Below are 15010 nucleotides of genomic sequence, written 5' to 3'. Positions count from 1 at the left end.
AAAAGTAAGTAATAATGTAACATGGTGATTTAAATAGACCATATAAGCATATGATTGGTCTGAAAACAACATTAGAAAAAACTAATATGCCAAATTTTGGATTTGGGTGGGCTACACATTGCAAATTTCCTCTAACTTTGCTCTTTTATCTGTTGGGACACCATTTGGAGAGAAAAATTCTCTTGTTAGAACAAAATATGTTATTCAATTTTTAATAGCACTTCCTGGATATCAGGGCTTGTTTGTTTGCAAAGCTAAAACTCTCATGTTTATTACTGATGTATTTACAGACTCTGAGACTTCTAGAGTATTGATAATTTAGTGAACAATATAAGCTTTAGTTATTGTGTGGATGTCTTTTAAGGCAAGCCACAACGTGACCCCTTAGGGCATAACTGTGGGGTCAGTTAAAAATAGATAATATAATCATCCTAAATAATTAAAGAATAACTTATTTATTTAAAGTATGTCTAACAGTTAAATTGCAGGACAGGCATTTTAAAATCACAAATATCCAAGTTCTAGGTGGAGGAAAACCTATGCAGAAGGGATTTGAATTATGACCTCTGGAACAGTGGCCTGGGAAGGTGTAAAATAATAGTGAAAATTATTGGTTATTCATGAATTGGTTATCCATGTTTTTTATTTAAGCATAGAAAAGAGTATTCTGTGAGGCTAGTGGCAATAATGCTATTTACCTCACTAAATTTTCTCTCCCTTCCTATCACTTCCATGTATTGTGATACAAATTGGCATCATGAAGCTGGCTATGAGACATTAAAAATTAGGAGAACAATTTGGCAATGAAAAGCAACTGAAATTTGAGAGAGGGATGCTGGAGAAAGTTAATATGAAAGAAGGTAAAAAATTCTCCATAGTGGACACAAAGAAATTTTTACATAGGCTGTTTTCTGTGCAGTTAATATGGTTGACTATTATGATAATTATTACGGTCATGCATCAACTGTAAACATTAAGGATGCAGCGCACATTTTATGGAAGGGCATGAAAGTATTTTGGGGAATTTCAGATACATGATACAACATCACTTCCCTGAGAGGAAAGAAATCCCTGATAAATCTTCTATTTTACCATGAAATGATTCAAATACTTCATGCACAAGGTTGAATTTTCTATAGACTTAAGCAAAATCAACTTACCAGCTTTCTCATCTGCTGGGACATCGGCATTGGAGAGACTTCGGGCAAACTGGCCCCTTTTTGTCACGCCCTGGGGTGCCCCATGACTCGTCACCCCCCGGGAGCCATACTCACTACATTGTGTGGGGGAAGAGACAGAGGTTCTACGATTAGCATCTTCATCACTACCATTAGCATCTTGGCTACTACCATTAGCATCTTGGTCATCAGCAATAGCATCAGCTTCCTGGTTGCTACCATTGGCATTGTTAGCTTCATGGTCGCTACCAGGTTCATACTCATAATACTCAAGCTTATCATTTATGCATACCATTGCTGCACTGGATGGTGGGCTAGCAGGAGGAGTGAGGGTGGAAGCATTAGTGTTCTTTCTACGATTTCTAGATGGGGAACGTTTTTTGTGCTTTGAAGAATATTTCTCTACATTGGAAGCAGAGTCTTGGAAATCACTGGGGGAGTTTCTCCCATCTGCATCTTCTCCCCCACTGAGTTCATTGTGCCTACTGTCATTTGTGTTTTCTGACTTCTCCTCCCCAACTCCTGATCCCCGCTTCCCCTTCCTCGACCCCTTGTTGCTTGAGATACTTCCTCTTCTCATGTCATCTGGAGTATATGGATTGCTGTGCTTATCATCTTCACAATGATCCTCATCCTCCACATCTGACCTAGCCTCAATCCCAAGAGGGTTACCCCTTCTCTCTTTCGTTAGCTCTTCCCTTGCCTCACAAATTATCTCCTTGAGTGAATCTCTCTTCTGCAAGGGTATTTCAGGAGATGCGCATGTATCAGAAGCAACATCTTCTTCACCTTCTTCTTTGGACTCAGTGTCATCACCTTTGAGTCTCTTACCACTAGATGTGCTCTTTTTCTTCAAACTTGATGTTCTGGGCTGCTCACTGATTGATCTTCTCCTTGATTGCCGTTGCTCAACTCCTTTCTCCTCTGCCTCAGTGACCGATTTGCTGGTATCATCCTCCAGGCCCTCCTCTTCTTCATTGACATTCCCCATTGTCCCCCAGCTATCAAAACTTCGGTCAGAGACATGTATTTCTGTCTCAGCACAACTATTCTCACTGTCATAACCATAATAGCATGGGCCACTGTGGCAGCTCTCGGTTTCAGAAGGGCAATTGTTATGGGAAATGGAGTAAAGCCCGGGGTCTGCTGTAGCACTGCGGCTCAATGGGTGTCTATGCAGGGAGGATGTCCTGCTATTAGGGATTGAGGGAGGCATTTCAGAGTCGGGGCTGCTATGAAGCAAGCAATCCACACGAGCTAATACAGTGGGGGAAGGATCACGATGGTGGTGGTGATCCCAATCACTTGGGAGGCTACTGCTGTGGCGATGCAGTGAAGTTGCCTCAGGGTATGTTGGAGATTGCGCCACTGTTGGGACGGAAGTGATATGGTGAACCTTTTCTCTGATGCTCCCGTCTTGAAGGCATACAGGGCATGCATTACCAGTGTTGCTGAGTCTGGAAATAAGTTCCCATTTCAAGAGGTCCTGGGAGTCAGCATCTAATTAATGAAAATCACCCATTGCAGCTGTTCTAGTCCAGTATCTCGGTTTTGGCCAACCCTAATATTATTGATTTTAAGGAATATAGTTCAGGACTAGGTTTAAATCATGCCATCTTTGAATGAGATTGATTGAAATAAGAGTGGTTATTTTTATCTAAACAACCACCTGCTTGAGAGTTATTGAAGAATAACCATTGAAGTATTTCATGAAATCCAGTGATTAATAAGCAAAAAGATAAAGTACACAAATACATTTATGTCAAGTTTGAGAGATCTAATAAATGCCATAATTGCTAGATTTTAGTTATTTAGTAAAATAAAATGATTTTAATAAATGAGAAAATCAGCCACGGAAAACATTTTATAAAATATTTAATCAAATTTTCACCCAGATAAGAACCACAGTTAGAGTTAAAGCACATTATGGGGCAAAAAGGTTTTAGAATGCGATAGAGAAATATTAATGTGCACACTTGTTTTTTAGGCAGGATACACTCAATTCAAATAGATCATACAATCAAAACATCCCAATTTTAAACAAAATGGATAGCTTACTTTAAATCTATGGGTACTATAAGACCATTCAGTGAGAGGGAGCCATTACTTCCCCTCAGGACCATGATTGCAGCTCTCCTAAGAAGTGATTACAATTCAGGAGAAGAATTGATTTTTTTCCTCAGCACATTGTCTATCCCATGCACTATAATAACAGTGGTTATATTCTAGGTTGCAAATACAATAAATGCTAACATTTTCATTAAAATTATAGATCCTTAAATACAAATAATCACTCAATGCAACATTCATCCTCAAACTGGAATTGTAAAACGCAGCTACAATATGCTGGAAAGTGTAGCTACATCCTTGTCACCATTCATACTTATTATTATTTTTAAGAGTACCAACACATTGTCAATTCAGTTTTAATATTTCTCCAAGAATAGTTTTCTGATTGCTTAATGTCTGGACCAACTAATTCAAGAAATTATACACCAACTATTAGACAAGTGTGATGACAAAGAGTCTTATCCATATCCACCGTAGCCAAAAGAAATAATGGCCATTTGAAACATGCCTCTCATTTTCAAGTTTTTATCCTGAATTTAAAATTTCATCCGCCATACCTAAATGAAACAAAAAATATTATTGAATATCAATGACACATTTATTTGTTTAATGATTTTCCATAATATCCAAAAAAATAGTTCCCTTCCAAAATTCTAGTTAATGGTAGTTATACATTTTTTTGCATTTTCAAGAAATATTAATTTGATTTTTTCATAAAAAACATAGACAGGATATAATTTGCACACCTTTAAATTTACATAATAACAGAAGAGCTGAAGATAATTAACATTGAAACTTATGGTAGAAACTATCACCAATAATCAGCTGGGTACATATTTCACATCAAGCTGAGAAAGAAGAATGTTTATTTTTATTGTTTTTTTAAGGTGAATATGTAATCTGGTTTAAGTACAAAAACATCCAATTGGATAAGTGATAAAAGTATGAAATCCATATTGTTAGATAGTTTTATTTTTCTTTATAGCTTAATTAGTTTAGCAAGTGCTTTAACCTACATTAACATTGTCTTAAGCAATTAAGATAAGTAAAGGTAAAAGGAAATGTGTATAGTTAAGTCACCTTAAAGGTAGCTACTAAATGAAAGGTATCTTTTCTCATACAGTTAAACCTCATTAGAACAAATAGGTAATCATTTTCTTGAATAATGAGAAGTAGAATATAATTATTATTACCATAAGGCTCACATTATTTAGTGCAAAATATTTCTACTTGAATAAAAAACATAAAAATATTCAAATAGATTCCTTAAAGTACAAATACACCAAGTGAGCAACTTAAAAGGCTGTGTTGTAATTATGGAACTGTCTTATTACTTACCCCATCCCTCTTGATCCTCGTGGTCGCTCTGACTGCGTTGAAAAGGCACTGCTTGTGACGCTCACGACACTCTCTATATCACTGTCCCCAAAATCTCCAAGGTCTTTGTCTGGGGACAGCCCATGTCCTGCTCGAAGTGTGGGGTGATGATGAGAATGGTGACTGGGGTGTGGGTGGGTGTGGTGGGACACGGCACCATGGTGATGGGAAGAGGAAGATCCTGAATGGTGATGTGGGGCACTACTCCCATGGGATACCTAATAAAATGAAATGCTTGTTTTTTTATGATGACACTACAGGAGGAATCTGGGTTATCAACAGGTCCATTTTCAAGTGAAATTAATGCGGGAAAGTCTCTACGGACACCACTTTGAAAAAAGGGTGGCAAAATGACAGCTTATCGTTCATTTGGCTGGTAAAACAAAATTCTCAAACATAGCTCATATGTAAATTCTCCCTCTGCTATTTTGCTCCTTTATCTGACTTGCATAAATGGATGCCCACAAGAAAGAAAGTGTAAAAGAAGACAAGGGATATTAATTTAGATTTGAATATCCACTACTTTTGATGGGGTTTGGGATATAAAGAGCATTTTCCGGTGATTAAATTAATAGTAAAAGGAATGGTCTCTAAGGCTGACACCTTCTATTCAATATTTATGTGGAGTCTTAGATATGTATAAATCCATGGGTCAGTTGTTATTTCAGATGCAGTGCCTAGGCAAGTAGCAGGTGAGTGAGCGATTTCTATTTTCTTAAATAGAAATCAGGGGCAGATAGCAACTGTGTTTTGATTAAACTACCATTATGATATGTAATACAAAGTCAATACTTTGCCAAACCTGTAATGGTGAACAACAAAGCTGGTCAATGTATTAGGGCCAAAAGTGTCCTTGTTTCCAATCTTGATGACTGAGCATCAGTCTTATAAAAAGTTAAGACAGGGCATCCCTTTGTTATATATCCAATGATTAATTTTCTATTCTATTTCATTTCACATAAAATTTCATATTTTCTCTGATGATGGAATATTTTATTTGTGATATACTATCCTGTTTCAGCCTTTAATGAAACCATTTACCAGTTATTAGTGAAATGACCTATTATGCATATATTATTTTCCAAATTGTATATTTTTTATATTGGTTCACCATGAAAGAAATTGGATGATAAATGAAGAACTTCTTTTTCTTAGTTAAATTAGCATTTGCCAAAACATCAACAGGTTTAAGAAGCAATGGCCTAAGATATGAGCACCAAATCTAAGATGAACTCTTTTTCTTCTCTTTCTCCGGGTCCATATACTAGTTGAGCTTCCCTACACAGTGCATGCTTTCAGGTTACTGTTTATTAGCATGGAAATGTCAATGTCTGTGGCTTCCTTTTACTTATTATTTAAAAGAAATGTATCGGAATGATTTGTTTTCATTGTTTACTGTTTTACTGTTACATTTGGGAGCTATTATAAGTAATGTAAGGCATCATCTATTGGATAAATATTATCTCAAAATGTATAATTAACATAGAAGCATGTCCTTTGATTTAAGATATGCATGCTTCACTTTATATTACAATGCATCCTTCCTCATGACCTAAGAATCTACAATTCTCTAATATCAAAACAAAATATGGAATAATATATGATTATCAGTAATTAATGCCATTTAGGTTCTTTTTAACGGAGCAGAACAGTTTTTTATGAGTGTGAAAATTCTTTTTACCAGTTTAATTCATATAAAAATTATGGCTTATCTAACTTGAAATGTAAATATATAATAACAATAACATTATAAACCCCTCTCTGATGAGTTCTGTTTATAACAAATCAACTATTAACTAATCACATTTTTGGTCCTGGTAGAGTATAAGATTATAGTTGTAATAAGAGAAAAGTTTATTGAAACATTTTTTCAGCTTGAGTTGTTTTTGGCATCTAGTGGTATACAGATCATAATTATCCCACAGCTTGCTAAATGTTTTCACATGATGAACATTTTTAATGAGAGATGGCATTACTAGCAGTATTATTTCTTTGTAGCATCTGGCTGTTTATTATATACTTGGTGCGATACAGTATTTTATGGCTTTTTTGGCAAGGAGAGGAAAGTTAATACAATAAAATTACTATATAGTTATTGTTACTAGTTACTAATATCACTACATTCAGAGAAAATTTTGCAATTATAAAGTGTAGTACTGGCATAAAAGCCTCTGTGAAATGTTGGTCACCAACAAAGTATATTAATGATGTTAGAACATTGTTGAATGTATCAGTAATGAGGTAAACAATAAGAGCAGAACAATTTAAATGACTATAGCCTTTGTTAGCTTATTGCCCAATTGTCTACCTTGAAAGGGTTCATTTTCCTGAAGATATAAACGGCCAGTGTGTAATGCAAACAAAAATTCAGAGTTCTCTGCTCTGACTTGTGCCTCTCCAAGCACACATTACTTCTAAGGTAATATGGAAAGAAACAGTTACAGTCCTAATCTTGAGAATTCAGCCTCATACTGCTCAAAGTACTATTTTCAATTATTTTCCACTAAAAGACCTCCATGGAATACTGAAAATGCAAATGTCAATATTCCATGCAATTGCATCCTGACAATGCAAGGAATGGTAAGTTTTAAAATGCTATAACCATTACATAACTAAATGTGGATAGATCATAGCATGATCCAAAAGTATGATAGAAATGCACCTTGAAAAACAGGAGACTATTTGAGAGAGGTTTATTTCCTGCTCTCAAAATTTTCAAATAAACTCCATAGTGTTAGATGACAGCATCAAAGATATCATATTTTTTTGGAAAATCTTTTTTGGAAACCCATTAAAAGGTTAACCATGATGAAGAACTGATCTGTATCATGAAATAGTGGTCCTCTGTTAAAAATTTTAGTGCTGAATATTCAGTGCCTAGGCAATAAACTTGTGGCTTTTGAAGCTGTGGCCATCAGTGAAAAACCTGACTTCATCTGTATCTGTGAGCATTGGTTAAAAGACGTACTTGTACCAATACGAGGTGACTAAATTAGTGATGGACTTTGCCATCAAAATCATCAGCATTGTGGTGTGGTTATTTTATATTAAGGATAGCCTGGTTTTTAATACCATTTCATGTATCATAAAGAACCTTAATGATGAATCAATGTATGAATGTTCAGCTGTAAAGCTCACACCGGCTGACTGTGTTTTTGTTGCTTTGGTCATATATGGGTCTCCCTTGGCTAATTTCATGTCATTTCTTGAAAAATTCGAGTGTTTAATAGATACTGAAACTAACCACTCATCCAGACCTTCAATCATCTTAACCTAAACTTTGTACTGGACAGGTGCTATACACTTGCCAGTATTATTACCATGCACTGTGTCTCTTGGATGAATAAAATATTATTACTATGAAAGCATACTTCCTGAGTAAATTTACTCTGATAAATCACAAATTATAAATATATAAATATTCTTGTTGAATAGTAAAAAAAGAATATAAAAGAAATGCCTTTGCAGCATACAGTTTAGTAAAAAATTGTTTTATAATTAGTCTTGAGACATTCTTTCGTGCAAACTATTTATAAGTCATCCAATTTTTATTTGTTTCTGGCAAATAAGGAATGTGCTTATTTGACCATACATTATTTAAAGCTTATTAAATGACTGCAAAATTTTCAATGCAAAAAATTGTTTCATTGTGATAGCATCAATTTTATGAAAGAATACAGCCACAATGCCTTCAGATTTTCACTAAGTGTTTGGAAGTTCTGGCACAGATAAAATAAAAATATTTTGTCTTATGAAAGCAATAATAGTGGACAATAAAAGATCAACTGGCCACCAAAATCAGTTGTTTGGTGAATATCTCTTTGTCTTTCATTAAGCTCATTCAACATTCGGAGCAATGTCATGGGGAAAAATTTATTACTATATTATCTAATCCATATTGCCAAGAAGATTATTATGCAATCTATATGGGGTTTACATTTTCTTGGTATCAAATTCAAATAAGTTACATTTCATTCTCTAATAATGGTGAATTTAGATTTTACGCTATTGTAAAATTAAAACTCAATCTAAAATAGAACCTTTGTTTCATCCTAAGGGTTTTATGAGTTTGAATCCATTTTTTAGAAAAATTTTCAGCTATGAATTTATATTTCCATTCTGTGGATGAAATTATGCTGCTTACATAATATTTTTTGAATGATAGCTAAATGTTATGGCTATTTTGGAGGAATGACATATCCAAGCCAATTTTGCCATGTCTTCAACATTTGAAAACAGAAAAATTAGTTCAGGGGATGACACTTGCTGGTGGATTAATACCTTCAATGGTCTATAGCACCTTATCCCCAAAATTTCACTATTAGAATGATAAAAAATATGTACTAATTTTCTACTTTTTCTGATAAATTGATATATTTTCAAACTTTTCTTTGACCCCGACAGTTATCAGCAACTTATTTTCATCCAAAGAAAGTCTGAAAGATGAGGAGGGGATAGTTCTCCCTTTTCCCATCTTGGGAACCTTTTCCAGGAGGGTCTCAATATTTTTCAAACCTTGAAAATATTGAGGTTTTTATACGGTAATTAGCCTTCTTCCTAAATGCTGTGTTGGTAAATGTCATTTGTAAGGCATCAAATGTCTGTAACAATGAACATAAACTTTTAAAATAAGTTAAAACTTATTTGCCAAGTGATTCCAAGTAATCCAATCAAGTTTCAAACCACTGCATTATTTTTTGGTAGTAATCATTATGATAGAAAATGATAGCCGCAGTTTGAAGGTTTAGATGAAACAATACTATATAAGAGATGTGGAAGTGAAACAAAATATTAAATTCACATACCTGATGGTACTGATGACTACGAGTGCTCACATGAAGACGCTCCCCACTGTCGCTTAATGCTCCGCCATAGTGATGATGGTAATGATGCCTACTACTCCCATTCCCTTCCCTAATATCTCTCTCACTTAATAATGATGGGGCATCCCATCCTATTGAATTAAATAATATACAGAATCACTCACTTGTTCATAATCTTATTACTCAACTTTCTATTTAACTTTTCTGAATGACAAATCTATAAAACTAATTCATAAACAGCAAATATTACAGGAAAAACATACTCATGAATTGACTTGACATTTATGAATGATATTATCTATTATGATAACATTTACAAATCTATTTTCACAGTTTACCCATGCTAGACTAGATTACATGCACTAAACATATATTCAATAATCTTAAACAGATTTTCCATTACTCAATACAACTTGTAGGATCTAGTAACATTAGGCTCTATTTTGATGAACACAAAGAAAGCTGTCAATGCTGAAGTAGCAGCTGAAATAGCATAGCATTGCAAAAATTATATTACATGTATATAATAGGAATAAGTGATGTTTTTGTATCATTGAAAAATAAAGTTTTTGATTAATTTATGCTCATTGATTTAGAGTTAGTAGAGTTAGAAAGAATCATTACCTGTGCTACGATGACTTGGAAGCTGCTTCATTCTTTGTTTGATATGCCTAGCTCTTTCTTCAAGGTCCTATAAATAAAGAAACATGTAAAGCATTAATTAAAACATATTTATGGACACAATGAGTGTAAATCATTTTGGAATCTTTCTCGCAAAGCAAAATACTCATTTGGTGAATTAAGTTTCCCCATATAAAGTAATGTAAAATAGGATGATGCATTCCATGCCAAAACAATTAATATATACAAGGTTTATTCAAAGAAAATTGCATGTACATTGTTTAAGATCATGGATCATCTTCGTCTTTTCTTCTCTTTTAGAATGAACTAACCTGGAATGTGAACTCAATTTGTGAGAAAAAAATAATCAAAACAAATAGTTAAATATTTATGATACATACCTAATTTTTTTTACTAGACAGCTGTATAGAGACATTTGTTTTTACTGATTCTCCAAAATTTTGTGAAAATGTGACATAGTGTTATCATAATATAAATTTGTAGCTTTCATAGCCACCGCCTTATCAGGGTAATGCTTCTCAATGTAGGATGCAACAGTTTCTCATGCTTTCCCATGACCTCCATATCAAATTTAACCTAAAATTCTGGACTTAACACTTCTCAAACAATCATGGAGTTTCTGAATGGTAAAAAAGCAGGGGTTAAGTTTTCAAATTGCTGCTTGCATTGGCACTAAATAGCAGCTAGAGACAATTTCATCAACTTTTGCCAAGGTAATGCATTCTGCAGTTATATAGGCTTGCTTTGGCATCTTTTTTGAGAGCAGACCTGTCTCGTCACAACCTCAAAAATCATATTCTTGTAACACCATTGAAAATATGTAACCACTGCATAGATACTCTAGTCACACACTTGGTCTGAGCACACATGTGGTCTGAGCAATAAATGTGCGAACTGGTGCAATCTGGTGGCCATGACGTTGATTGTAGCCCCTCCCCCCCGCCCACTAGCGGCGCTAGTTGCCTGAGACTCAATGAGTTGTCTGTGCTTGGGAGATTGTTGAGCTGTGCGTATGGTGCCAGTTATGTTAGTTTCTGCTGTTTTTGCTCTTTGCCGAAAATGGAAATTGGCGAAATCACAGAGCAACGAATCAACAGCAAGTTTTTTGGTGAAGTGCAGTAAAAAATATCAATTAATTACCGAAATGTTCACAGCTGTATATGGTGATAATGCTCTGAAGAAAACATCTGTTATCAAGCCGATTAAGCATTTTAAAGATGGTCGACAAGATGCCACGGATGATGCAAGGCCAGAATGACCTTCAACCACCTGTAATGTTGACAACATTACAGGTGTGCGATCCCTTATCCCTACCGATCGTTGAAAAACTGTCCGAATGATAGCTGATGAACTGAATTTAAGAAAATCAACAGTGCACACTATTTGAACCAAATATAATGGATGGATCCTTCACCATGACAATGCACCTGCACATTCAGCACTGATTGTTTGCCAGTTTCTGGCAAAAAATTCAATCACCATCCGTGATCATCCTTATTCGCAAGATCTCGCCCCCTGCGACGTTTTCCTATTCCCAAAATGTATAAATATGATAGGGGGACATCACTGGGAAGATGTGGACACAATAAAGCAAGAAGTGACGAGAAAACTAAAAAGCCTAACTGCTGAGGACTTTCAAGGGTGCTTTAAACAGTGAAAAAGAAGATGGAATAAGTGCATAGCAACAAATGGAGAGTACTTTGAATGGAACAAAATTGATGGACATTAAATTTTGCAAACTAAAGTGTTTATGACCTTAGTTTGCGTAGTTATTGGACAGGGTAGTATGTCCTCAATTTTGTCCTTGTTCCTCGATTTTTTCCATTGTCCTCATATTATAACGGAATTTTGATTTCAAATTACATAATATTGCTTAATGAAGTTTTCTGGAACCTTTCATCAGGTCAGGGATTCTAAGAATACCCAAGGAAGACCAGAAAAAACTTTATCAAGCAGATTAGCTGGGAAAGCACCAGATCTTACTAATTAATATTGATTTAATGATTTTACATAAAGCTATTTTGGCCCCTGATGGAAGTATCAAACTATTTATATGAAATAAAAGAACAGAACAAATGGAATTGCAGCAGGAATGGGAAGACTTGCGACAGTTTTGAAAAACTATTTGTAACACCATAGTATCATTCCATTCTTTTGTAACAAATTCTGGCACACACTTGTTTATTGTAATTCTATTTTTTATATCCTTGCGTTTCCACTGGAAAAACCTAGTCACAAATATCTTACCATAGTTTGTTCAGAAAACATTTATGAGGGAAGTGATTGACCTTGAGAACACTGCTTACTGATCCCAGTGACAAACTATGCTCACTCAAGAGGTCACTGGTATGAATTGATTTTGGTGGTATTAATTGCATTGTTTGTCTTAACCAAATGCCCAAAACAAATGCATTAATTATATTAATGAGCCTATTTTGACAAAAAAGCTAAAACAGGTATGAGGTTCACTAAATATAAGTTTTCAAATTGATTGTTACTACAAAGGTTGTCATTATATGTTGGATATTTTGAAATATCCTTATGTCTTACAAAGAAGTCGTAATTACCTGGTAACACTTTCCATGATTACGAGGAAGAGATTGGGTGCTTCCTCGGTTATAATAATAATACACTATTCATTTTGAATATGAGACAACCATAGGCTTTTGTGGTATCAGGAAAATTTTAAGTGGCAAAATCATAAATGTTATATCTTTATCCAGTTATGGGATGGGTAATATTCAATCTGCCAAAATTTATCATACTTGATGGCATATAAGACGCACTTTTTTTCCTAAATAATGGCTCAATAATCACTTCCGGAGCAAATGGCGAGAACTATAAAATGTTTTTTCATGAGTATTTATCTTTTAAATACATTTCAGGTTTAACTAATTATTTATTAAGTTCCAAGACTTGGAAAGCCAACTTAATTTGTCTTTCAAATGAATATTTTCATATGAAACAGAATTTATATTTTATCATTTAGTATTATTTAAATTTGGCATTATAGCAGAACTAATTTAATAATATCTTTCATGGTGAAAGTTTTAATGATGAAAAATTGTCAGGGTAAATCTGAATTGTCAAATGCATGACAACCAAAGCTCATTTATCATCATTGATAATCTTGATTTTACTTAACACATATTGATGATAAAATAAAATCAATATCTTACTGTGTGTAGTGTAAATCGTAAAATATTTTCATTAGGCAAGTAGAAAGTGAAGGATACACTTAATAGTGTTTTCTTTGAGAGAAACTGGTGATTATGCTTGTTTTATGCTTATTAAAATTACCATTTTTTATGAATAAAAAGAATACTCACATAGAGGAAGGACACTGCTCGACCACCGGAAGCCATTTGTGCTGCAGATCTAGAATCTCTTGAGCCTCTTTGCAGCCTATGGGGTATTTGTGGTAATTGGCGCTTCTTGGGAGAACCGGTTGGTGTGGCAGTTGCGGAATGTGAAGAATACCTTGGGATAGGGTAGCCTGATCCAGTTGGACTGTGCATTCTATGAAAATAAAATTCATAATTAATATTCAGCATTATTTTTTGTTTATGTAAACTCTTTACGGAATAAGAGCTCTATGAGTTTAATACCTGTATCTTGGCTTGTTATGTCACTATGGTTCATTATATATTAAGCATTTTCAGGTGACAAAAAACTCCATTTTTACAAAATGTAAACAGATATCTATACACCTATTTAACATTTTACTATAATTTTCATGTTTATAATAGCAAAGGACATTTTTTACAAATACAGCATCACATGCAAAATTATCCTTGGAACAAAGCACACATTTATTTTTAGATAAGGTAGTCAATTGACATGAATTCCATTATGTATTTCCAAAATGATTAAACGAGGAAATGAATATTTCCCTGCTTAATCAAAATTATATTTGATCTGTGGTTTCAAAATCTGGTAGCTATACATAGAAATACGGGGAATCTGAACAATTTTGGTTACAACAAATATCATTATTAATTGGGTCACTTTTATTTTCTTTGACCACAACTTTAACACTCCCATTTATCAATTCAACATGCATTTTATCATTCATTGTCTGACATATGAGGTGGATAGAAGTCAAGCTTTGGTCAAAAGCCATTGTATTATTATTATTATTTTATTGATTTCTAGGTAGGCATACAATAGACCTCATCAAACAGAACACATTAGGCATGTAGTGATCCTCTTCCCTTTCACACTGTACCATTAGAGGAGAGCACTAGAAGAATTTTAATAAAAACATGCTGACATGGTCCCAATTAAATTACGCTTGAAAATATTTCAGCTGGTATCTCAAAAGGGCTTTAAAAGTTGAATAGACACTTGATATACAGATTTCATTGTTTACTTTTCTTCTGTGACTGACTATTACCTTCCACTACCAATTCTGCCCCCAACCTCTCACTGAGAACCAGGATTTAATGGCATAGTTTCATTCATAGGTATTCTCTTTTTCATTTTTAAGAAGTTGTATCCATTTTAATGAATTATTCAAGGTAACCTACCGCATAAATGTTGGGTTTGGATATTCTTTAGTGAAAGTCATATCTTAATTATTACAGGAACTAGTTTACACTGAATGCAATAAACCCTATACCATATTATAAATTGTTCTGTGGGGAAAAGTACATTTACCTCAAAGTATGAATATCTTCAGCAAAGTTAAACCGGAAGGCATGGAAAGAATTCATCTTGTTTCCCCTTCTTAATGCCATCTACCTGTCCTCAGATGGTTCTTTGATATTGAAGGCTTAGGGGAATATAGTAGACAGAGGATATGAGTTTCAACTTTCTCTCTGAATCATTCCTTAGGACAACATTGCACACAGAGTCTTCATTTTTATTTTGGTAAACTAACATTAGCTCCTGATAAACAACTGTATAAGCAAGTTAGAT

At 34.2% G+C, this 15010-nt stretch overlaps 1 protein-coding gene across 6 annotated transcripts in view; it reads right to left on the bottom strand.

Annotated features, from left to right (window-relative positions):
* The window catches only part of Rim (Rab3 interacting molecule), a 509632-nt gene that overhangs the window by 23936 nt on the left and 470686 nt on the right, over positions 1-15010 (bottom strand). For 5 of the 6 annotated variants that reach the window (XM_071584461.1, XM_071584462.1, XM_071584463.1 and 2 more), the window contains exons 11-15: positions 13420-13609; positions 10073-10139; positions 9431-9579; positions 4587-4843; positions 1161-2635 (exon numbers count right to left, since the gene is read on the bottom strand). In XM_071584461.1, the coding sequence (XP_071440562.1) occupies positions 1161-2635; positions 4587-4843; positions 9431-9579; positions 10073-10139; positions 13420-13609 (2138 nt within the window). The remainder of the gene's footprint in view (positions 1-1160; positions 2636-4586; positions 4844-9430; positions 9580-10072; positions 10140-13419; positions 13610-15010) is intronic. The other variant, XM_071584466.1, reaches the window with a different exon arrangement.

This window comes from Hetaerina americana, unplaced genomic scaffold, assembly GCF_022747635.1.
Source record: "Hetaerina americana unplaced genomic scaffold, ioHetAmer1.1.p SCAF_19, whole genome shotgun sequence".
Lineage (NCBI taxonomy): Eukaryota > Metazoa > Arthropoda > Insecta > Odonata > Calopterygidae > Hetaerina > Hetaerina americana.
The sequence above is the reverse complement of the archived record's forward strand: the minus strand, read 5'-3'. Positions and strand labels throughout refer to the sequence as shown.